Below are 24,903 nucleotides of genomic sequence, written 5' to 3'. Positions count from 1 at the left end.
GGTGACAACAAACTGATCCATCGCCCGGAGAAATGTGTTCGTCGCGAAGGTTAAAAAAAAAAAAGGTTCAAATGGCTCTGAGCACTATGAGACTTAACATCTGTGATCATCAGTCCCCTATAACTTAGAACTACTTAAACCTACCTAACCTAAGGACATCACAGACATCCATGCCCGAGGCAGGATTCGAACCTGCGACCGTAGCAGTCGCGCGGCTTCGGACTGAGCGCCTAGAACCACTACACCACCGCAGCCGGCCCTCGCGAAGGTAACTAAGTGGAGAAATAAGTACGTAGATGTGACGAATAGCGATGTAGAATGTTGCTAAGTTTAGTTTTATTTAAAAACGTTTAAGAGTTGGAGGACATTACTTTTCAACATGCCCATACACATAAAGCAATCCATACAGTTAAGAGCAATTTGGATATGTGTCAGTGGACAATGAAACTTGAATTCCGGCATAAGGTTCTCTCCTTTATTATTTACATGTTCGTTGAGTATAGCAATAAGAACATGGCACACAACTGTGCCATTAGAAAACCATTTAGGATATAGACCATCCGCTACATTTCATAACACTATTTTGTGATGTAAATTTTCTCACGCACTGTAAAATAAATTCATGAATGTATCACAGGTGTACACAGCGTAGCCAACCGTTCACAAAGTTTGTCAAAGAGTACAAGAAAAGTAGTCGAACCTGTGCAAAAGAGAAACGTTTTTTCCGCATTCTTTTGTTCAGAGATATAGTCGCGAGCTCAATACACTTGTGTGTTAGAGAGTATGACCTGCGTCTCACAACTGAGTGTATAGTGTTCCCCTTTCTCATGACTCCCTTACAGGGATGGCAGTTCTTCTCGCCGTAAACTCAAACTTCTGAAAATTAAGCTTGACTACCTTTTATTCACACCATTTAAAAATGTGTAGTAAATATGAGATAAGGGCAAAACCATTTTAACTGGGGAGCCTTCCAACACGACTCAGTCAGCTCCCACATTGTCATGCGTTTCCTTGCGGCATCGAGTGGCTGTGTGTCTCTCGCGGTATAGCCTCCAGAGGCAGCAATCCAGGCGCTGATTCTGGCATCCAGTCGATCGTACGGATGGCAAATACTGCCCTAGGATAAGTTGTGCCACGCCTGCCCGACCTGTCCACGAGTTACTTCTCGGCCCAACATATCCCTCATGTGCTCAATTAGAAACAAGTCCGGAGATCGTGCCCTCCAGAGAAGTTCCTGCACGTCTTGCAGAGGAAGTTGAGTTGTTGTGGACGAGCATTATCGTGTTGGAACAACACATCACTTGCCCTGTGGCAAGGACGGCGGAAATGAGTCTGACAACATTCCGAATGTATCGAACCCTGGTTAATGTCCCCTCCAGAAACACCAAAGGTGAACGAGATTTGTAGCATATTGCACTCCGGAGCATAAGGTACGGGGTACTGTCAGTGTGTCTCCGACGAACGCACCCTACGAGACGCCAAGCACCAGGTCTACATCGCATGTGCTTACGACTTCTTGAAGGCAGGCAGTATCTGCTTTCATCGCTGAAGACCACAGCGCGTCATTCCTTCTTCCATGTGATCCTCTGACGGCACTAGCCGAGCCGTGTACGTCGATGCTGTGGCGTGAGCGGAAGACGGGCTAAATGTCGACGTGATCGTAGACCGTTTGCTGATAACCTGTTAGCAACAGTCCGTGTTGACACGGCTACACTCACAAGCCCTCTTATCTGTGATGTGGTAGCTGTACCATCTGACACTGCTGCCCTTACAATACGACTATCCTGGCGGGAGTCTGTGGTGCCTGGGCGTCCAGTACCTCACCTACGGGTGTGACACTGTTCACTGGACGAGTGATTACAGCATAGTTGGGCCACTGACGCAGCACGTCCAACTTGTGTGGCAGTTGCCCAAAACCACTATTCTGTCACAATTTGACTGCTTTCTAACTCGCATAGCTGACGTAGGCAGCACTTGTGCGTCTCCGAGGCATGGTAGTTTGTTTGCTTCATACGTTTGCACCACACTGAACCTTCTGCCTGTGAGCATTCCCTATTAAAGAGTAGTTACAGATGGCGTTCTGTTAGGTATGCTAGTACGCTATCTGTTGGCGGACAACGTTGAAACCATTATCACCACATCTGCTAACTCCAAGGTGGCATATGCCGTCATCGGATCAAAATGGGTGTCGAATTTCCTGGCGTACTAATTTTTTTTCCGGCAGTGTAGTACGCAGAGTGGCATGTAATTATGTTACTTGATAATACTTGTAATTCTGCTCTCTACGAAGATATTAAAATATCTCTTTAATGTGCGGGCACTTCATTATTTTAACTGGTTCTAAACCTCCTGAAAAGAAGAGTACTTTAAATACTTGTTAATATAGAGGTCAAAACTTTTTGTGGCAGTATCTGAGATATCTAATCATAACGCAGCAGTTAACGACACATTCTGGTATCAGAAAGTTACTGACTGCTTTTACATCACAAAAGATGATTCCGGTCGTATTTCCTCTCAATTTAAGCGTATTTCTTACAATTTTTAAGGACCTTTAAAACGTTAATACTGCGACGGATGTTATCGTTTAGTCGTTTTTTCAGGCTCTTTGAAATAGAGTTAGAAGATGTACTGAACAACTGGCCTTAAAATTGCTATACCAAGAAGAAATGCAGATGATAACGGGTATTCATTGGACAAATATATTATACTAGAACTGACATGTGATTACCTTTTCACGCAATTTGGGTGCATAGATCCCGAGAAATCAATACCCAGAACAACCACCTCTGGCCGTAATAAAGGTCTTGATATACTCGGGCATTGACTCGAACAGAGCTTGGGTGTCGTGTACAGGTACAGCTGCCCATCCAGCTTCAACACGATACCGCAATTCATCAAGAATGGTGACTGGCGTATTATGACGAGCCAGTTGCTCGGCCACCGTTGACCAGACATTTTCAGTTGGTGAGAGATTTGGAGAATGTGCACTCTGACTCACCTTCCTTATACACCTCCCATCCCCCATCCGGGTCCTCTGTGACCTCCCATCTGCTCCTATTCCTATTTTTTTTTTGGGAAGTGGTGATGAGAACGGCCATCACACTGTCGCTGGGTGTGCTTATTATCTCTTGTGAACAGAAACCAGACTGGCGCCATGTTTTTTAATTGTGTGTGTACTATGTTACTTGTCTGATTCCCGTGTCTTTTATTAACATTGCGAACCCCTTTTGCTTTCCGTTTTAACTTTCCGCATTTTTCCGCCATTTTACACCTTATGTCACCGTTTTATCGCCTGTTTTTCTTGTTTCTTTTCTTCTTCCATTTCTAAAATAAGAGTCTGTAGGCTGTAGAGCAGCGTACTAAGCTGCTGCCAGCCCGCCCCCTTCGGGGGGAATTGAAAATCATTAAAGAAAAAAAAAGGCTGTGAGCCGTCCTGTTTTTCTATAAAGGGTTTTCTTGTTCCATACCGTGGTTGTGTGTGTTGGAAAGTGAATTAAGCATAAGAAATAACATACACTGTTAAGTAATAAATCTATACTGTATCAATCTTTTCACTTATCGCAAAAATGTTAATGTAAGATCGCTCATACAAAAAAATATCTAAAACCTTCTATGTGTCAACGGAATGGACCATATTTGTAGAATTCTTCGCCACTCATCTAAATGAGTAACAATCAATGAAGTTGACCTACTCGGGATTGTAAGCCAGAAACTGTCTGTTGCAAGCAGACTGGGAAATATATACACTACTGGCCTTAAAATTGCTATACCAAGAAGAAATGCAGATGATAACGGGTATTGATTGGACAAATATATTATACTAGAACTGACATGTGATTACCTTTTCACGCAATTTGGGTGCATAGATCCTGAGAAATCAATACCCAGAATAACCACCTCTGGCCGTAATAAAGGTCTTGATATACTCGGGCATTGACTCAAACAGAGCTTGGGTAGCGTGTACAGGTACAGCTGCCCATCCAGCTTCAACACGATACCGCAATTCATCAAGAATGGTGACTGGCGTATTGTGACGAGCCAGTTGCTCGGCCACCGTTGACCAGACGTTTTCAGTTGGTGAGAGATTCGGAGAATGTGCTGGTCAGGGCAGCAGTCGAAGAATTTCTATATCCAGAAAGGCCAGTAAAGTACCTGCAACATGCAGTCGTGCATTATCCTGCTGGAATGTAGGGTTTCGCAAAGATCGAATGGACGGTAGATCCACGGATAGTAACACATCTGAAATGTAACGTCCACTGTTCAAAGTGCCGTCAATGCTAAGAAGAGGTGACCGAGACGTGTAACCAATGGCAACCCATAACATCACGCTGGGTGATACGCCAGTGTGGCGATGACGAATACATACTTCTAATGTTCGTTCACTACGATGACGCCAAACACGGATGGGACGATCATGATGTTGTAAACAGAACCTGGATTCATCTGTAAAACTGACGTTTTGTCATTCATGCACCCATGTTCGTCGTTGAGTACACCATCGCAGGCGCTCGTGCCTGTGCTGCAGCGTCAATTGTAACCGCAGCAATGGTTACCGACCTGACAGTCCAAGCTGCTGCAAACGTCATCGAAATGATCTTGCAGATGGTTGGTGTCCTGCAAACGTCCCCATCTGTTGACTCAGGAATCGAGACGTGGCTGTACGATCCGTTACAGCCATGGGGATAAGATGCCCCTCATCTTGACTGATAGTGATATGAAGTCGTTGGGATCCAGTACGGCGTTCCTTATTACCCTCCTGAACCCACCAATTCCATATTCTGTTAACAAGCATTGGACCTTGACCTACGCGAGCATCAGTGTCGCGGTACGATGCACCGTAATCGCGATAGGCTACAATCCGACCTTTATCAGAGTCGGAAACGTGATGGTACGCTTTTCTCCTCCTTACACGAGGCATCACATCAACGTTTCACCAGGCAACGCCAGTCAACTGCGGTTTGTGTAACAGAAATCGGTTGGAAACTTTCCTCATGTCAGCACGTTGTAGGTGTCGCCACTGGCACCAACCTTGTGTGAATACTCTCGAAAGATAATCATTTACATATCACAGCATTTTCTTCCTGTCGGTTAAATTTCCCGTCTGTAGCATGCCATCTTCATGGTGTAGCATATTTAATGGCCAGTAGTGTACTTTCTTCATTATCTGAGTTGACTCAAGACATGGAGCACTACCCACATAGCATGATTTGCTGAAAATCTCATTTTGATACCTTCGTCAGTTCATGATATAAAGTGTGTGTCTGTGAGCCACCCGACCTGAATCCAACACCACTCCCGATATGGTCCTTGCCTCTCTCAACCGCCTTGGGCGCATCACCGCAGATGTCCTTGACCTCATTGGCAGTGACCATGCTCCTCTTCTCCTCACTATCTCTAATGGTTGCGATCCCCACAATGCTCGTCGCCCTGACGTCCTTGCTAAACTTGTCCATGTTTACTCCCGTGCCAACTGGGATGCCTACTGGGGCTCCATTCACACCCAGGTTGACGGCCACGACCTTGCACTCCTATCTCCTGATGTCATCTCTCGCACTGCTGCCTTCCTGCACCAGACCTAGTCTGACGCCGTCGTCACCCATATCCTCAGCAAAGCCATCCACCCTCACTGCCCCGCCCTGCCTCTACAGGCTGTCCTTCCCCTTCGAGAGTCCCACCTCCTCTACCGCTCCTAGCTCCGCATTCGTGACAGGGATACACTTACCCGTCACCGGCAATTAGAACGACACATCCGCAACCTGCTTACTGCAAAGAAACGCCGTGCCGGGCGACAGACTTGTACACAACTCAACACCACGCTCCCCATAAACTCTTCCAAGTATTGGTCTGCTTTCCACCGCCTAACTGGGAACCGCCCAACCCCCAGTACCTTCTCCTCCTTAATGACCGTTCCTTTCCTGACAAACTCAGTAAGGCCAACCAATGTAGCTTTCGACCTTCCTTCTCTGCTGATGACCAACTCCTCTGCCTCACTCATCTCCTCTGCCTCCAGCCTAACTCCCGTCGCTCCGCTATTTCTGTCTCTGATGGCACCACATTCCTCGCCCTCGCTCCTACCCTCCAATGGTCAGAACGCCCTCTCCAGAATCACTTTGACCTTTTTGCTGCATGGTGTAATCAGTGGCTCCTGAAAATCAATCCTTCCAAGACCCAGGCAATCATCGTAGGTCGTAAAACTCGCTCCTTCCGGCTCCTGGGTTCTCCCTTACTGTCTGTGTCTGTGCTGTCTGCCTCACCCCCACCCTCACCTACCTTGGCCTCTCCCTTGACCGTCCCATCACCTGGATCCCTCATCTCCGCTCCATCCAATCCAAAGCCCACAACCGCCTCCAACCCCTCTCTGGCTGGACATGGGGGTTGCACCCCTCTACCATCATCCACACCTACTAATCCTTAATCCATCCCATCCTCTGTTATGCCAGTCCTGTCTGGATATCTGTCCCCCCCCCCCCAAATTCTATAAATCCCTCCAGATCCTTCAGCATCATGCACTCCGCCTCGCCTTCCTTATACACCTCCCGTCACCCACGCGGATCCTCTATGACCTCATTCCTTTCCCCCATCTGCTCCTATTCCTCTAACATATCTGCATCCTCCACACCTCCTGCCGCCTTGATCCCCCTCACCCCCTTGTTGTTCCTCTCCTCTCCCATCCCTGCACCCTGCCACATCTTCACTGTTGTGTCCCCCCTACCCTCCATCTCTACACGCTTCATCTCCTTTCCCAAGGTGGCTTCCACCAACTCCCTCTCCCGGACGATGCCCTCTCTCCCTCCATTTATCCCTCCTATCAGCTCTGATACGCACTCCCCCTCCTTTTCTCTGTCCTTTTCCCGGCTCCCTCACCTCCCCTTCCATTCTATTTTTTCCCCACCTCCCCTCACTCTGCCCCCTTGTCTCCTCTGAGTCCTTTTGCATCTCCCTCCTCTGGCTCCTCTCATTCCCTCTCGCGTCTGCCCCGCCCCTCCCCCCTTTATTAGTCCTCTACCTCCTTGCCCCCCCCCTTTTCGTTTTATTTCCTTCCTCCCTCCTTGTTCTTACCCCTCTTCCAGGTGACTGGGTGTGCTTTTTATCTCTTGTGAACAGAAACCAGACTGGCGCCATGTTTTTTAATTGTGTGTGTACTATGTTACTTGTCTGATTCCTGTGGCTTTTATTAACATTGCCAACCCCTTTTGCTTTCCGTTTTAACTTTCCGCATTTTTCCGCCATTTTACACCTCATGTCACCGTTTTATCGTCTGTTTTTCTTGTTTCCTTTCTTCTTCCGTTTCTAAAATAAGAGTCTGTAGGTTGTAGAGCAGCGTACTAAGCTGCTGCTAGCCCGCCCCCTTCGGGGGAATTGAAAATCAATAAAGGAAAAAAAGTCTGTGAGCCGTCCTGTTTTTCTATAAAGGGTTTTCTTGTTCCGTACCGTGGTTGTATGTGTTGGAAAGTGATTTAAGCATAAGAAATAACATACACTGTAAAGTAATAAATCTATACTGTATCAATCATTTCACTTATCGCAAAAATGTTAATGTAAGTTCACTCATATAAAAAAATATCTAAAACCATCTATGTGTCAAGGGAATGGACCATATTTGTAGAATTCTTCGACACTCATCTAAATGAATAACAATCCTTGAAGTTGACCTACTCGGGATTGTAACCCAGAAACTGCCTGTTGCAAGCAGAGTGCATTTAATTTAGTTTTCTTCTGTGTGTTATTCATGTGTAGTTGTAAGTTTGTTATACAATATAATAGGCCTTCTTAAGATGAATATAGCTGCACCAAAGGAAAGAATTTGTTTGTGTTGGTTATTAAAAATAAATCTCGACATGTGGGAGAGAGAACAAAAGTCGGAGGTTAGCGAACGTTGTTAAAAAGACAAGAAAAAGGTCCGTTATGGGCGTGTTCCATCTTTTAGGCGGTACGTGCCGTAGCAGAACAGTTGGGATTGACTGAAGTGTTGGTTTATTCAAGTTATGTACAATTTATTTCTGAGACAGTATAACTCCTGTAATGGACCTGTGCATCGAACTAAACATAAGAAAGTTGAGCAACTGCATACAAAATGAATAACATAAAGCCAGAGGCATATTAATTTTTTTACTATGAGGCAGAAGCGGTACATCATTGACCGAAAACATACTGCGAGGGCTTGGTTTTCTACATTGAGAAGAATGTTTTATGAAGATCACTGAAAAGCATTGAGAACAATATTTTATGAACTATGATCACGTATTAAACTTCATTGTTCACGCATATACGAGAACCGTTGGTACACGAATGTTTTCTATAGTGGAATATTCCCTCCCCGATTCCGAATTGTGAATCTATCTGAATGTTTTACAGCCATCAGCGGCCGTAAAATATTTTGTCTGTAGAAGCGTAGTGCACTCCATTATACTCGCATATTATGAACTGAATAACAACTGGTGTTTCTAACCTACTGAAATTACCACGTAATATGATATTTTTGGGCAACCCATGGACGTAGAGAATAATAAACAAAGAGCTGTACAACGAGAAAGGTGTACATCAGAGTTTGCACGACTGCTGGTTGTCAAGTAACGATGAGCTAAAGGGGCGTGTATATACCAAACTGAGCTGCCATTAATAATTCAAAGTCTTCGTGAAGACTTGGCATAAATATTAACGTAAATCATAGAAGATTTTTCTATAAGAAGAATAAATGATGTCTGAACCGCTAACGAGAGTTTATGTTACTATTCTGAGTAACTTAAGAAAAATTCTCACTTCTGCTAATGTGTGTGTGTGTGTGAAATTTATTGAACAGCAATAATTCATACACAAGAGGTCCATTCGTTCAGAATGTGTAGTTTTAGTAACAAAGTAAATGCAGTACTATGTTCCGAGTGTTTCAGAGGCTTCCTTTGGTTGTAAAGCAAGTGCCAAAAATAGATATGTCCTTCCAAATATTCGTAATTGAGTTCCGTTGAGCGTTACTAAATGGTGACATGAAATTTCATAGAAGGGAACCAAGCTTTACGATCAAAAGCAGCTTTCCGTGAGATCATCATCGCAGAAGGAAAATATAAAAAATACTTCACCAAATTACTTCGATTAGTTGTGCATGTATCTTAGGCTGAGAAATCATGGTATTACGTGCACAGTGCACAAAGAAAGAAATTCAAATCACGCCGATAAATATATACATTTCTGTCATCGCGTCCGTAATCCGTGGGTACACATGGTTATCACACTGTGGGAGGGGAACTAATCCACTAATGGTACACCTCGCTTCAGATATTGTTGACATAGTTTAAATATCGTAATCGTCAGTCTAATTTGATGCATCACGCCACAATAATCTATCCCATGCAAATCTCTTTACTTCCACATAGCTCCTGCAGCTTACAACCATTTCAGTTTGTTCGCTATATACAAGACTGAATCTCTCTACTATTTGTACACTTCAAACGTCCCTCTAATACCATACTATCTATTTCTCAATTCCTTAAGAAGTATTCTTCTTTTAATCACAATATGCAGTAACATTCTTTACTCTTACATTTAGTTCAGTACTTCTTCATCAGTTATCATATGCTGATCTCTAATCTTCAGCATATTTCTATATCACCACATTCTAATCGGTCTATTATCTTATTGTCTGTACTATTTAACAACCGCTTTTAAGTTCCATACAATGCTATCTGCTACACAAATGTTTTTAAAAAAGACTTCCTAACATTACAATATCTATTTATAATGCTCTTATTCAAAAGTGGTTTGCTTGCTACATTGCAATTTTTTCTTTTTAAGTGTGTCGTGGTCAGTTGTTTTGCCGACCAAGTAAGGAAACTCGACTACTGCATTTGGCGTCTCATTTTCTAATCTAATTAGCGGAACACTGTAGTAATTCAGTCGAATTCCGTTAGTAATGTTTCACTTTAGTCGATTTTAATCTTGTAACCTCTTTTTATAAGGCTATTTATTCCGTTCAGCTTTTCTCCATCGCCTCTAATCCTCATCGACACCTCTTAAAGCATTCATTTCTTGTACCTGAACTTTAATTCGTTTCCTAAATTTCTCCTTCGTTTTCCTTACTGCTTGCTCTATTTACAGACTGAGTGACATGGACGATAGGCTACAAGCGTTTCTCCTTCTCTTCTCAATTGCAGATTCCCTTTCATGTAGTCTGACTCTTATAGCTGCAGTCTGGTTTCTATACAAGTTGTAGGTAACCATTTTCCCACTGCAGTTCATCCTCATCTATTTAAGAATTTTAAGAGTATACTCCTTTCAAAACTTCATACCCTTTAGTCAGATTTACAATGGCTCTCGGTGAAGGTTTGCGTTTGTCCAGTCTGTCTTATAAGACTGATTGTAGGATGAGCATTGCCCTATCTGTTCCCACAGCCGGGACACGATCTTCCACTGGGTAGGTTTCTAAAATCACTCAATTATTCCCTACATACTAAATGAAATGATAGTTCAGTAAAACTTCCGTTCTTGTTGTTGGGAATATTACGTTGTCGTCAAAGTTACTTCGGATGTTCTACGTAACTACATACCAGATGTAAAACTTTTGCTATGTTTGGCGTCCAAGTTTTTGAATGAAGCTTGGGGAATATCTTCTACTCCAGGTACATTGTTCCGAGTTAGGACTTTCAGTGTTCAAACAAATTGTTGTGACAATATTGCTTCACCCATTTCACCTTCATCCAATCAATCTTCTTCTTCCTTTATTTTTCCAACAAGTCCATTTCCTTTGGAGACACCTTCTACGATGTCTTCCTTGAATTAGCCGCTTGAATTCACTTAGAACTAGCGAAACATAATAGTTCTTTATGTTCATAAAGTTCTATCTGTTTTAAAGTTCCTTCAGTTTTCCTGTAAAGATCATTTTTCGTATGGTAAGCATGCCTCCATATCCCTCCGTAGTCTTGAATTTCTCCTGTAGCCATTGCTGGTTTGCTGCTTTCAACCTACAGGTTATCTATTTCTCTCTCTCTCTCTCTCTCTTTTTTCTTTTTTTTTTTTGCTTTGTCTGTCCTCGGATGCACCTTCTTCATTAACTGTATTTGTTATTTTCTCTCCTAACCAACTGAATTCGGAAAGGCTTGTGTTCAAGATGGATATCCGGTGGGACTAGTCTCGTTATTTAATTCTTTAATGGCCTTGCTATTGTGGGCTGCGAGTGACAGAAAGCAAGGGAAAACTACAGCCGTTATTTTTCCAGATGGCATGCCGCTCTACTGTAGAGTTAAATGATACTGGCATCGTCTTTGGTAAAATACTCCGTAGGTACGGACTACCTAGATCCCTCTTTGGGTAGATTGGCTGAAGAATTTAGAAGGTGAAACTGCTAGTTAAAAGTGAAGTGCGGTGGTGAGAAGAACAGAATTTCTGGTCAGGTGAGTACTTGGTTATAAGTACAAAATCTAATAGGATTAATACAGGAGTAGGTCTAATAATGAATACAATGTTGGTGAGCTTCTATGAACAGTACAGTTAAAGTGCTATCTTAGCCAAATTAGAAACAAGGCCAACACCCATCACTTCAGTACAAATGTATACCTCACGTAGCTCCGCAGATAATGAAGAGGTGAATAAATGTATGATCAGATAAAATAAATCATTCAGACAACAAAGGAGGAGGAAAATTAACCGGGGTGCGAGGCTGGAATTTACAGCAGAAAAAAGAAACAGATACTAGGAGTACATTTTGCTGGCAGAAAAGAATGAAAGAGGAAGCCGTCGGGTACAGTTACGCAGAGGGCATAATTTAATCATCGCTAACACTAGGTTTGAGAGTCATGAAAAAAGACTGTATCCGTGGAGGAGACCTAGGGACATGGGAAGATCGCAAATACAAAAAGATAACGGTATGACAGAGATTTCGAAACCAGATCTGAACTGCAAGGATCGATGTTGGCACTGAGCGTAATTTATTGGCTATGAATTGCAGATCTGAACTGAAGAAACTGCTGAATAGTAGGAGATTAAAGACAGCACCTGTGTAAGATGAAAGAACTGAAGGTTATTGAACATTTCAAACGCAGCATAAGGCAAAGAATGATTGAACCAAGAGTAACGAATAAATCGGTGGACGAATGGATAGCCTTGAGAGATAACATAGTGTATGCAGAAAAGGATCAAACAGGAAAACTGACAAAGCCCGGTACATATCTTCGGCTAACTCATGAGATACTAAATCTAAATAACGGAAAAGAAATATAAAAATGCAGCAAATGAAGAAGGCGTCTGAAAATGAGATTGATGGGAAGTGGAAACTGGCTAAGCAGCAATGACTACACGAGAAATTCAGGAATGTAAAAGCATGAATAACTAAGAGAGAGACAGATGACCACTTTAGGTAAATTAAGGAGATTTTTCGAGAAATGAACCAGCATGAATATCAAGAGCACAGATTTGAAGAGAGATCAAAGCCAAGAAGCGAAAGCTGAAAGCTTGAAGGAATATATAGAGTCTGTCTACAAGAGTAACTAACATATAACCAATATTACAGAAAGAGAAGAGGAAGGAGCTGAGGATGAGGTGAGAAATACGATACTGTGGAAAGAATTTGACAATCAAAGACCTAAGTATTTAGAAACAAGACCCTTGGAGCACCCGACATTCCTCCAGAATTACTGTGTATTTAGACCCTTAGAAGAGCCGGGCAAAAATTAATATTAGGTACGAAGATATATCAGACAGGGAAAAACCTTAGACTTCAAGATGAAAGTAATAATTTGATTTCTAAATAAGGAGGTGTTGAGAGTTGCGAAAAAACGAACCATCCGTTTTATAAGTCACGGTAGAAGAATACCGACCGCTACGGTCGCGGGTTCGAATCCTGCCTCGGGCATGTGTGTGTGTGATGTCCTTAGGTTCGTTAGGTTTAAGTAGTTCTAAGTTCTAGGGGATTGATAACCTCAGAAGTTAAGTCCCATAGTGCTCAGAGCCATTTGAACAATTTTTTGAAAAATACCGACAAGAGCTATTTACAGAAGTGACGTGTATCGCTTTGGGCTGTGAGAAATATATAAACACATGAGGCTATATTGACTCCTCGACTTATCCTACGCCATAGATTGAAGAAATATTAATCAACATTTATAGCAGTTTTGGATTTAGACAAATCTTTTGACAGTGTTGACGAGCCACTCTCTTCGTAATTTTGAAGGTATCAAGAATAAAGTAAAGGGAGCGAACTGTTATTTATAACTTGTTCAGGAACGAGACTACAGTTAAAATAGTTCATGGACATGATACGGAAGCTGTAGTTAACAAGGGAGTAAGGGAGGCTTGTGACCTATCCCCAACGTTATTCACCCTGTAACTTGAGGAAGCAGTAATGGAAACTATGGAGAAATTTTGGAGAGGGCGTTAATATTAAGGGAGAAGAAATAAAGTCTTTGAAGTTTGCTGATGACATCATAAGTATGTCAGAAGCGGTAAAAAAAAAGAGGAATAAGCAGTTGAATGGAATGGGTAGTGTTTCGAGAAGAGACAAGATGAACATCAGCAAAAGAAAAAAGGGGTAATATCATATATCCAAATTAAATAAGCTGATAGTGAAGGAATTATATCAATAAATGGGGTACAGTAATTAGTATATAAATTTGGTTATTCGGCTAGAAAAATAACTAATGACAACCGAATTTGAGAGGTTGTAATGTTCAGCCTGTCCGTAGCAAGAAAAGTATATCGAAAAAAAAAATGTAAGTATAGGGAAATATTTTCTGGAATTGTTTGGAGTGTAGCTTTTTACTTAAGTGAAACATGAACGGTATTCACTTCAGACAAGAAGAAATAAGAAGGTTATGAAATATGGTACTACAGGAGAATTCCGAATTTCTGATTGTTAGTTTTCGCTAACTAATCAGGAGGTACTGAACTGAAATGGGTAAAAAACTGTATGACATCACTAGACTAAGAGAAGGTATCGGTTTCAGTGACAATCCTTGACATATGAAGGAATCCTAAGTTTCCTAATCGAGGAATTGTGGGCGGCAAAATCTATACAGGGAGTCAAAGGAAGGAATACTGTAAGCAGATTTAAATAACTGTAGCTTACGTAAGTTGTTCGGAGACGACGAGCCAGTCAGACAGAGTGACATGGAGAGGTTAAGAGCACAGGAACAACAAAATTATGTACTGCATTTTCTTATGTTTACAGGTCTTTTCCACGCATATATTCTGTCGTGTATAAGGACCAGCGTGAAGAGATAGTTCACAAGCGAAGTACCGATGCTATGCTGTGTTCGCATCGACCCTCTGTTCATAATTATGTTGTATAAATGGAGATGATGTTTTAACTACTGGCGACGCCTTTGGCACGATTGTTTCTTGTATCTCCACTTCAGATGTGATTTTCGTGTATTTTACTTCTGATGAACGTATATTTAGATATACCGAAACCGTGGTCAAGAATTTTAATAAACTTTTATCCTGCAACTGTCTGGCTGTTATCGTTTACCGTGAAGAATTTCAACAGTTGCTGTTCCAGCCTTGTAAAAATCTTGACGTAAAGGTGAGTCATTCGTTATTTGGTGATATATCAGCAAGGAATAAAACACGTTGTTTCTTCGTGCAGTTGGTCTTTATGCGACGAAACAGCAAAAACCGGTCGCCGTAATATCACAGCAGTGTATAGCAGCTTTCTCCATGTCAGCCCAGTACAAATCCCAGTATGATATGGTTCTAAGTTAGTAATGGACGGTTTGACAAGCACATAACGGAACAAATGTAGTGCGACGAAGCAGATTCGATACACTCTCTGTCGAGAATGTTGGCTGGTTTTCGGTAGCTCGCATGACCCAGTTTCGTAGCAGTATTTCTCCTCTGAAATAACTTCATTCATTTAAGAGGAGGCTAATTTCGAAAGTTTTATAGGTAGATACATTCGTTCGGTGGATTCACCTGCTGCACATCACATTGTATACATTCCAAAGTTTCTGAAACTAGTAACGCACCATCTGACAACTAGTCAAGATCTGTTAATAGTTAGGCTCCATTGTGGATACATGACAACTCCGCAACGTTGCCTTGGGGGTGAAAGCGACGGGTAGTTAAAGCATAAGCAACCTACAAACATGTGCCTCATATTTAGTGCTTGTACAAGACTTCAAACCACCTGAAAGTTTTTTCCGTTCGTTGGTTTCTTAATAGAAAATATTATACAATCCAATATGGTGAGAATAATTTTGGCAACAAAGTTGAATACGTCAGTAGCATCTGAGGAAATGCAAGAGACAGCTTGTAACATCACCCTCTACACGGACTTTTCACTGCTGACAGAGATATTTTCATAAACAGGTGACTTTGAAAAGAGGCAAATTATTATTAAAAAGGGCCTGTGAAAGAATATATCGGAATCGGCGAAAAATCTTTACAGAACATGAGCCTCGGAGGCTTGTCTGCTGGATAGATGGTGATCTGTATCATCTCTGCCTAAAGAGCACTAGGATGGCGCACGCACAAGCGTTTCGGAGCACATCGTTCATCGTCAGTTGTTGAACACGGAGCTCTGCAGCAGACCATCCCTACGTGTTCACATGTTGACTGAACGACATCGTCAGTTGCGATTGCAGTGGCACGGGACCACCGGAAATCGAGCATCGATCGATGGAAACGTTTGCTCTTCGAGTGAATCGCATTTTTGCTAAACTAGGTCAATGGTTGTCTCCACAAACGCCGTCATTGAGGTGAACAGCGGCGCGACACGTGCTGTTCGCCACGACGCAGACTGGTGGGAGGAGTATAGGCATTCTCCTGCGCTTGTGTGGGACCTACGGTAGTAAAACACAGCTGCGATACACCTGCACACCTCCGTGCATGAAGGCCTCCTCGACGGCGATGTCACCTTTCACCTTTCACCATATAATTGTCAGCGCCTCGGAACCAAAACAGTGCTACAGTGCTTTCAAAAGCATTATAGTGAACTCATGTTGATGTCTCGGCGACGTTATTCACCCGATGTAAATCCTGTGGAACCCATCTGGGTTGCTATTGGACGCCAGCACCGCGTACGCATGTCATCGGCCACAATTACATGACACTTGCGTAGACGTCTAGCGCCACATACCTCCACAACTTGCCAGCAGTCTGTCTGTATTTCGAACAAAAGACTCCCAGACAAGCTATTAAGTAGGTGGTCATAATGTTTTGGCTCACCAGTAAATATACATTTGAAATAATCACGAAGTTTTTTCTATGGTACAATTGTTGAAATTTTCACACTTTATAATTTGAAACTAAGGTTATCTGTTAGACATGTAAATGCAATGTTCCTGGGATTTAAAGTATATGCACGGATATCTTCAGATGTTCGGTCTCAGATATTGATATTGTTCATAAAAATTCTGAGCCACTTATAAAGTTTGTATGTGCTTACCTTCGTAGCCCCTCTGTGTTGACCCTGAAATCAGAAAGAATACGGTGTTATCAAGCAGCAGAATAACACAGTAAACGTACTTATATTTAGAGGGAGTCCCACACCTCTAGTAAGTTAAGTATATCGGAAGTGGGAAAATCGATTAATAAGTCTTTGAAATCGAAACTGAATATTGTGAATGAACAGTAGATTTTCGTGTCTACATTTAACATCTACATGACTACTCTGCAATTCACATTTAAGTGCTTGGCAGAGGGTTCATCGAACCACAATCATACTATCTCTCTACTATTCCACTCCCGAACAGCGAGCGGGAAAAACGAACACCTAAACCTTTCTGTTCGAGCTCTGATTTCTCTTATTTTATTTTGATGATCATTCCTACCTATGTAGGTTGGGCTCAACAAAATATTTTCGCATTCGGAAGAGAAAGTTGGTGACTGAAATTTCGTAAAAAGGTCTCGCCGCGACGAAAAACGTCTATGCTGTAATGACTTCCATCCCAACTCGTGTATCATATCTGCCACACTCTCTCCCCTATAACGCGATAATACAAAACGAGCTGCCCTTCTTTGCACCCTCTCGATGTCCTCCGTCAATCCCACCTGGTAAGGATCCCACACCGCGCAGCAATATTCTAACAGAGGACGAACGAGTGTAGTGTAAGCTGTCTCTTTAGTGGACTTGTTGCATCTTCTAAGTGTCCTGCCAATGAAACGCAACCTTTGGCTCGCCTTCCCGACAATATTATCTATGTGGTCCTTCCAACTGAAGTTGTTTGTAATTTTAACACCCAGGTACTTAGTTGAATTGACAGCCTTGAGAATTGTACTATTTATCGAGTAATCGAATTCCAACGGATTTCTTTTGGAACTCATGTGGATCATCTCACACTTTTCGTTATTTAGCGTCAACTGCCACCTGACACACCATACAGCAATCTTTTCTAAATCGCTTTGCAGCTGATACTGGTCTACATGTAGATATACGCAGTGATCCATCCACCGCTTTCAGAATATTTGTCCATGCAACCCATAGTATATAGGTAATCCACAAACTGGGAAAATTTATCAAACTTTCTTTCTAGAAATAAATATTTTTTTACAACTGTAGTGAATTTTTCATCGACAATGAATAACAGTTGCGGATGTCCCATCGACAAAAAATTGTATCAAAAGTAAGATAATAAAATGGTTTGATGACGCATCATATCTAGAAGAATGTAGAATTCGTTGTAACCTGTTTTAATTCACATTCGAAAACAAAGCATATAGCTCGAGAATTTCTAGCCAGAGGATACCGTTCTCAATAATTAAAAGAACTATTATAAAAAAGGGTTAATGGTGTCCAAGCACACGTAAGTGTGATCTTTTCGGTTTTTTCCCTTATTATCACCGAGTACCTCGATTTTGAGGGCCTGATTTAAATGGACTAGGGGCACTACATTTTGTGTCTCATCTTAACTTACAGATCTGGTATGATGTAGGACATGTGTATTGCGAGTATCTAAATAAAATGGTACGGGACGACTCACTGACTACTTTATTTACTAGAACCTCTGACGGAAACGATGACAAATGTGATCGACGTGTAGATGCGAAAGGCATATGGACAGAAAAGTGTATCGCAGCACCATCCATATAAAAGATATAAAAGACTATCACGATTTGCTGGCTCATGTGCATAAGCCTAAACTGTGTCCTTGAAATGAACCACATGTTGATTTCTATAAGACTGAAGGACTTAACTCCTAAGGATACACTTTCTTTTTGTTCGCTTACCAGGAAACGAAGGTTGTTTATGGTTTCGAATGATCACTTGCGAGTCTGATTAAGCAGCGCAATGTTAAAACCATATCCTGCAGTCAGTGAGCAGTGGCTTGGGTTACAGAAACCTTACAAGTTTCATAAACTGTAACTAAACTGTAAAAAGACCCTTGGAATTTGTTGAAGAATCTGTGTGTAGCGTGATCGAGTCAGATGATTTTCGACATAATGAGAGCATTTAATGTTTTCATCAATGATTTAATATACCTTTCTCAGTAAAACAGTCTCAGCTATTCCGGCGTCTAACGGGGAACAGCCGCAAGAGGTATATGTCGTAAAGCGATTAAATGCCACAGTGACGGCTCTAAACTTTTTCATGACCTCCAATTTTCAACGATACGAATTCTACCTGATCCTGCAAGTTTTCAAGTACCATCCATCAATCTTCCGATCGATTCCCTCGGCGTTTTCTTATACAGCAAGGTAAAAATAAAACTGGCACGGGAAACAACTGCAACAAGACTGGCGCGGAAACGATCCTTGTTAATGAACCGCACGGCAAATGCTGGAGACAGCGACCGTTGACACGACGTTCTGCACTACTCACTTGTCTGGAGATTTTTAAAAAAACATTTCCTGTCTTAAGTTCATTGGCAAACACTTTACCCGTGAAACTGTGATGTAACACAAGAAAATGAACAAGCGTTGTTGCACTCAACTGGTCACTGAACACGTCAGCTCCTCGCACTCACTCTAAGTACACTACTGGCCATTAAAATTGCTACAGACGTGAAATGTAACCGACAGGAAGATGATGGTGTGATACGCAAATGATTAGCATTTCAGAGCATTCACACATTGGCGCCGGTGGCGACACCTACAACGTGCTGACATGAGGATAGTTCCAACCGATTTCTCACACACAAACAGCAGTCGACCGGCGTTGCCTGGTGGATCGTCGTTGTGGTACCTCGTGTAAGAAGGAGAAATGCGCACCATCCCGTTTCGGACTTTGATGAAGGTCGGATTGTAGCCTATCGCGATTGCGGTTAATCATAACGCGAAGTTGTAGCTCGCGTTGGTCGAGATCCAATGACTGTTAGCAGAATATGGAATCGCTGGGTTCAGGAGAGTAATACGGAACGCCGTGCTGGATCCGAACGGCATCGTATCACTAGCAGTCGAGATGACAGGCATCTTATCCTCATGGCTGTAATGCATCATGTAGCCACGTCTCGATCCCTGAGCCGGCCGCGGTGGTCTCGCGGTTCTAGGCGCGCAGTCCGGAACCGTGCGACTGCTACGGTCGTAGGTTCGAATCCTGCCTCGGGCATGGATGTGTGTGATGTCCTTAGGTTAGTTAGGTTTAAGTAGTTCTAAGTTCTAGGGGACTAATGATCACAGCAGTTGAGTCCTATAGTGCTCAGAGCCATTTGAACCATCGATCCCTGAGTCAAGAGATGGGGTCGTTCCCAAGACAACAAGAATCTACACGAACAGTTCGGTGACGTTTGCTGCAGCAAGGACTATCAGCTCAGAAACCGTGGCTGCGGTTGCCCTTGACGATGCATCACAGAAAGGATCGCCTCCGATGGTGTACTCAATGACGAACCTGGGTGCACGAATGGAAAAACGTCATTTTTCCCAATGAATACAGGTTCTGTTTACAGCATCATGATGGTGGCATCCGTGTTCGGCGAAATCGTGGTGAACGCACATTGGAAGCGTGTATTAGTCATCGCCATACTAGCGTGGTGGTATGGGGTGCCATTGGTTACACGTCTCGGTCACTTCTTGTTCGCATTGACGTAGCTTTGAACAGTGGACGTACATTTCAGATGTGTTATGACCCGTGGCTCTACCCTTCATTCGATCCCTGCGAAACCCTACATTTCAGCAGGATAATGCATGACCGCATGTTGCAGGTCCTGTGCGGGCATTTCTGGATACAGAAAATAATCGACTGTTGCCCTGGCCAGCACATTCTCCAGATCTCTCACCAACTGAAAACGTCTGGTCAATGGTGGCCGAGCAACTGGCTCGTCACAATAGGCCAGTCACTACTCTTGATGAACTGTGGCATCATGTTGAAGCTGCTTGGGCAGCAATACCTGTAGACGCCATCCAGGCTCTGTTTGACTCAATGTCCAGGCGTATCAAGGCCGTTTTTACGGCCAGAGGTGATTGTGATTGTGATTTCTCAGGATCTATGCACTCAAATTACTTGAAAATGTAATCACATGTCAGTTCTAGTATAATATATTTGTCCAATGAATACCGGTTTATCATCAGCATTTCTTCTTGGTGTAGCAATTTTAATGGCCAGTAGCGTACGTAAAGCTTGGCGGTACATCGGGGAGAATAACAGAGAACATAAAAGAAAGTGTCTTAAATCACTGTATATGTTCTGTATGACTCCTCTAATCTTACGGACTGCATCTAAGCGATACTCCATTTCCGTCATACATTCTGATTTATGCGATACCTGATTAGAAATACCCCGACATTAATGTGACGTGTGTCCGTACTTCGCCTTTATGGCGGCCTGGGATTTGCTGGTGACACTTTCAGTGAGGTGTCTCAAAGTCTGTGGTGGAATATGAGCTGTTTCTTCGTCAAGAGCCAAAATTCAGCGAAGGTAACTGAAGCTTTGTGCGATCGATAGTTCGCACCACGTCTCCTAGAAAAGGATCTATGGCGCGAAGGGGGCGTGGCACAATCGCAGCGAGTAGCGTTCATCGTGTTCTCCGGGAGAAGGAGTGAAGATCACGAACAGCGCAGGTCTGCGGGACAACGGACAGGCTGTTTGTTCTGCCACCCGAAAGATTTCCAAGTCTTGTTTGCTTGAGAATCTTCCGAACACAAGGGAAGTGCACCGGAAACAGGAGTGGACACATTATTCCCTTGCCGACGAAATATGGAGCTGGCCGGTGGGTCGTCGTCATCCTGCCGTGAGCAGGTAATTGTGTCCGTTTCGCTTCCTGCGTATGTTTGTGTCTTGCTGCTTCCCTACCGCACTCGGTTCAGTCTGCTGTCATTGTTGTTCCCTTTTCCTGTGTCTGGCCAGCCGATGTAAGGATCGTGTAGCTCGTATGAAAACATAATAGCTTCAGTTCGGTAACTGTCAGAGAGTTGTGATTTGATTGATTGTTTTACATTGTTGCCATTTTGGACTGAATGGGTCTCCGTAATTCTTATTTAATCTTCAGTGTGTCATTATTGCCCACGTTCAGAATATAGATTTTCTTTTCGTTTAGTTATTTAGAGCCGGCAAGCCTGTGCGTCCTACGGAGTCAAATCATGTTGCTTGGATTCTGGCGGCTTATACTTCGAAGCCGAGCTTAGGTTGAACGTAGATGAGGATCACCACCCAACCGTTCGTGTCTCCTTTCCACCTATGATTTCCGTACCGCGAGAATATTTGCCGTCGCTCCCGCCCCCTTCTTGGGGCGTGATTTGAAGCTCAATCTCCGTTCTCCGCTGAACATCTTTACGATCAGGTGTAAATGGGGGTGCGTGCTTTGGGCACTGTCCATATCACTTTCAACGACCTATTAGAACCGTTTTGTCTACACATCCACATATTCGTTTTACTGAAAAGGTACTTCTCTGTTCATCAGGCTATCACTCTACGTTTTTGTCTTGGAACGTGTACACACTGCTTGCTTACAAAAGCAGCGTGATGAGCAGCGTATCGGACCTGCTTTAAGTAATTTCGGGGCCGTTCATCCGGACCACACTGCCCGATGCATGGTGGTTTCATATGAACTGTTTTTCTTTCGTTTTAGTGAACTCCGTGTATACAGGGCGGTCCATTGATCGTCTCCAAATATCTCACGAAATAAGCGTAAAACGAAAAAAAACTCCAAGAAACGAAACTTGTCTAGCTTCTAAGGGGAAACCAGATGGCTCTGTGGTTGGTCCTCTAGATGGCGCTGCCATAGGTCAAACGAATATCATCTGAGCTTTTCTAAATAGGAACCCCATTTTTACTACATATTCCTGTAGTACGTAAAGAAATATGAATGTTTTAGTTTGACCACTTTTTGCGCTTTGTAATACGTGGCACTGTAATAGTCACAAACATATGGCTCACAATCTTAGACAAACAGTCGGTAAGAGGTAGGTTTTTCAAATTAAAATACAGAACGTAGGTACGGTTGAAAATTTTATTTCGGTTGTTCCAATATGATACATATCCCTTTGTGAACTTATCATTTATGGAAACGCATGCTGTTACAGCGTGATTACCTGTAAATACCACATTAATGCAATAAATGCTAAGAACTATGTCCGTCTACCTCAATGCATTTGGCAACACGTGTAACGACATTCCTCTCAACAGCGAGTAGCTTGCCTTCCGTAATGTTCACACATGTGTTGTCAATACGCTGACGCATGTTGTCAGGCGTTGTCGGTGTATCACGATAGCAAATATCCTTCAACGTTCCCCACAGAAAGAAATACGGGGACGTCAGATCCGGTGAACGTGCGGGCCATCGTATGGTGCTTCGACAACCAATCCACCTGTCATGAAGTATGCTATTCAATACCGCTTCAACCACACGCGAACTATGTGCCGTACATCCATCATGTTGGAAGTACATCGCCATTCCGTCCTGCAGTGAAACATTTTGTACTATCATCGGTAGAACATTACGTAGGAAATCAGCATACATTGCACCATTTAGATTGTCATCGGTAAAATGGGGGCCAATTACCCTTCCTCTCATAATGCAACATTATACATTAACCCGCAAGGGTCACTGATGTTCCAGTTGTCGCAGCCATTGTGGATTTTCCGTTGCCCAATAGTGCATATTATGCCGGCTTACGTTACCACTGTTGGTGAATGACGCTCCGTCCCTAAATAGAACGCGTGCAAAAAAATCTGTCATCGTCCCGTAATTTCTCTTGTGCCCAGTGACAGAACTGTACACGACGTTCAAAGTCGTCGCCATGCAATTCCTGTTGCATAGAAATAAGGTACGGGTGCAATCGATGTTGATGTAGCATTCTCAACAACGACGTTTTTGAGATTCCAGATTCTCGCGTAATTTGTCTGCAACTGATGTGCGGATTAGCCGCAGCAGCAGCTAAAACACCTACTTGGGCATCATTATTTGTTGTAGGTCGAGGTTGACGTTTCATATGTGACTGAACACTTCCTGTTTCCTTCAATCACGTAACTATCCGGCGAACGGTCCGGACGCTTGGACAATGTCGTCCAGGATACCGAGCAACATACATAACAAACGCCCGATGGGCATTTTGATCACAATAGCCATACATCAACACGATATCGACCTTTCCCGCAGTTGGCAAACGGTTCATTTTAACACGGGTAATGTATCATAATGTATCACGAAGAAAATACCGTTCACACTGGCGGAATGTTACGTGATACCGCGTACTTATACGTTTGTGACTATTACAGCGCCATCTATCAGAAAGTGAAAAAAGTGGTCCAACTAAACATTCTTATTTCTTTACGTAATGCACGAATATGTAATAAAAAACGGGGGTTTCAATTTTTAAAAAACAAGTTGATTTCCGTTTGACCTGTAGCAGCGCCATATAGCGGGCCAGCCATAGCGCCATCTGGTTTCTTCCATCAAGCTAGACGAGTTTCGTTCTTTGTAGTTTTTTTGTTTGATTCTTATTTCGTGAGGTGTTTGGCCGGTCACTATCAATGGACCACCCTGAATAAAGCTGAATTATTTCATGTATTTCAGTCAAACACATTCTAAAGATGATCACTGCCTGTTTTTAAAACTGTCTTCCTATCATAATATGTTTGTTATAAAGTACTGTTATTTGCAGCATTCTTGAGTTTTGTACTTAAAGAGATTGTTATAGTGATTACCAGTAATTGTTCTTGTTTTATATGATTGACTGCCATTTGTCTTAGTATGTCAAAGTCTTATTGACCTATTTGGTAATTTTCCAAAGGAGTGTTAATACAAATCTTGATATGAATGGTGTTCAGTCTTTACTCTGCCCGGTCCTTCCATTCTCACGCAACCTTACGCCAGTAGTGTGTAACAGTAATTATGTTGAACGTTGTCGTCTAGTGTGAAGTCGATGTCATCCCACAGGTATCCCAGTTGGTTCAGGTCGGGATTCTAGGAAGACCAGTCCATTTTAGCAACACTGTAGTTCACAAAGCACTGCCTCACAGATGATGACAGGCTGACTGGTCACTCTGACACAGTCATCGCCTGTGAACTGTTCCTCTAGTACTCAGTATATAATGCCGTAAATGTGGTCATATTTTACCGCATTTAGCATTTTCTGGAGCACAGCAAGGGCATCAGAAGCTAACCTTGAAAAACAACCCCAGTCCACAACATCACCTCCTCGGTACCTCGCTATTGGCACAACACGTCATGGCACGTAACGTTCTCCAGCCGAAATTCTTACGTAGTGTTTCCGCAGGGCGTAGTTGTAATTCATACAGCATACAAGCAGCTTCCAGTCGTCCGCTGTCCTGCGACGTCCCTCTTTACTCCACCACATTCTCGCTCAGTACCGTCTACAGAATTGGAGCTGCTCGAGCATTGTATCCCGTTCTTTTGAACTCCCTGCAAGTGGTAACTGTGTTAGCTGGACTGCTGGCAGAGCTTTGGAACTAATGCGTGTTATCTTCCTCTGATTTCATACTAGTATTTACTACCAACCTCCGGAATGCTCTGCGGTCCTAGTCCTTCAATGCATGAAGTGTTTGTGGTCTGGTCTTGGTTCAGCTGTGATTAGACCTCTTCGTTC

The 24,903-nt window shown here is 42.9% G+C and overlaps 1 protein-coding gene across 1 annotated transcript in view; it reads right to left on the bottom strand.

Moving 5' to 3' along the window:
- The window catches only part of LOC126281371 (carbonic anhydrase-related protein 10-like), a 358,790-nt gene that overhangs the window by 272,624 nt on the left and 61,263 nt on the right, over positions 1–24,903 (bottom strand). The window contains exon 2 of the mRNA XM_049980286.1: positions 16,370–16,393. Within this exon, the coding sequence (XP_049836243.1) occupies positions 16,370–16,393 (24 nt within the window). The remainder of the gene's footprint in view (positions 1–16,369; positions 16,394–24,903) is intronic.

This window comes from Schistocerca gregaria, chromosome 7 (assembly GCF_023897955.1).
Source record: "Schistocerca gregaria isolate iqSchGreg1 chromosome 7, iqSchGreg1.2, whole genome shotgun sequence".
NCBI classification, from domain to species: Eukaryota; Metazoa; Arthropoda; class Insecta; order Orthoptera; family Acrididae; genus Schistocerca; species Schistocerca gregaria.
The sequence above is the reverse complement of the archived record's forward strand: the minus strand, read 5'-3'. Positions and strand labels throughout refer to the sequence as shown.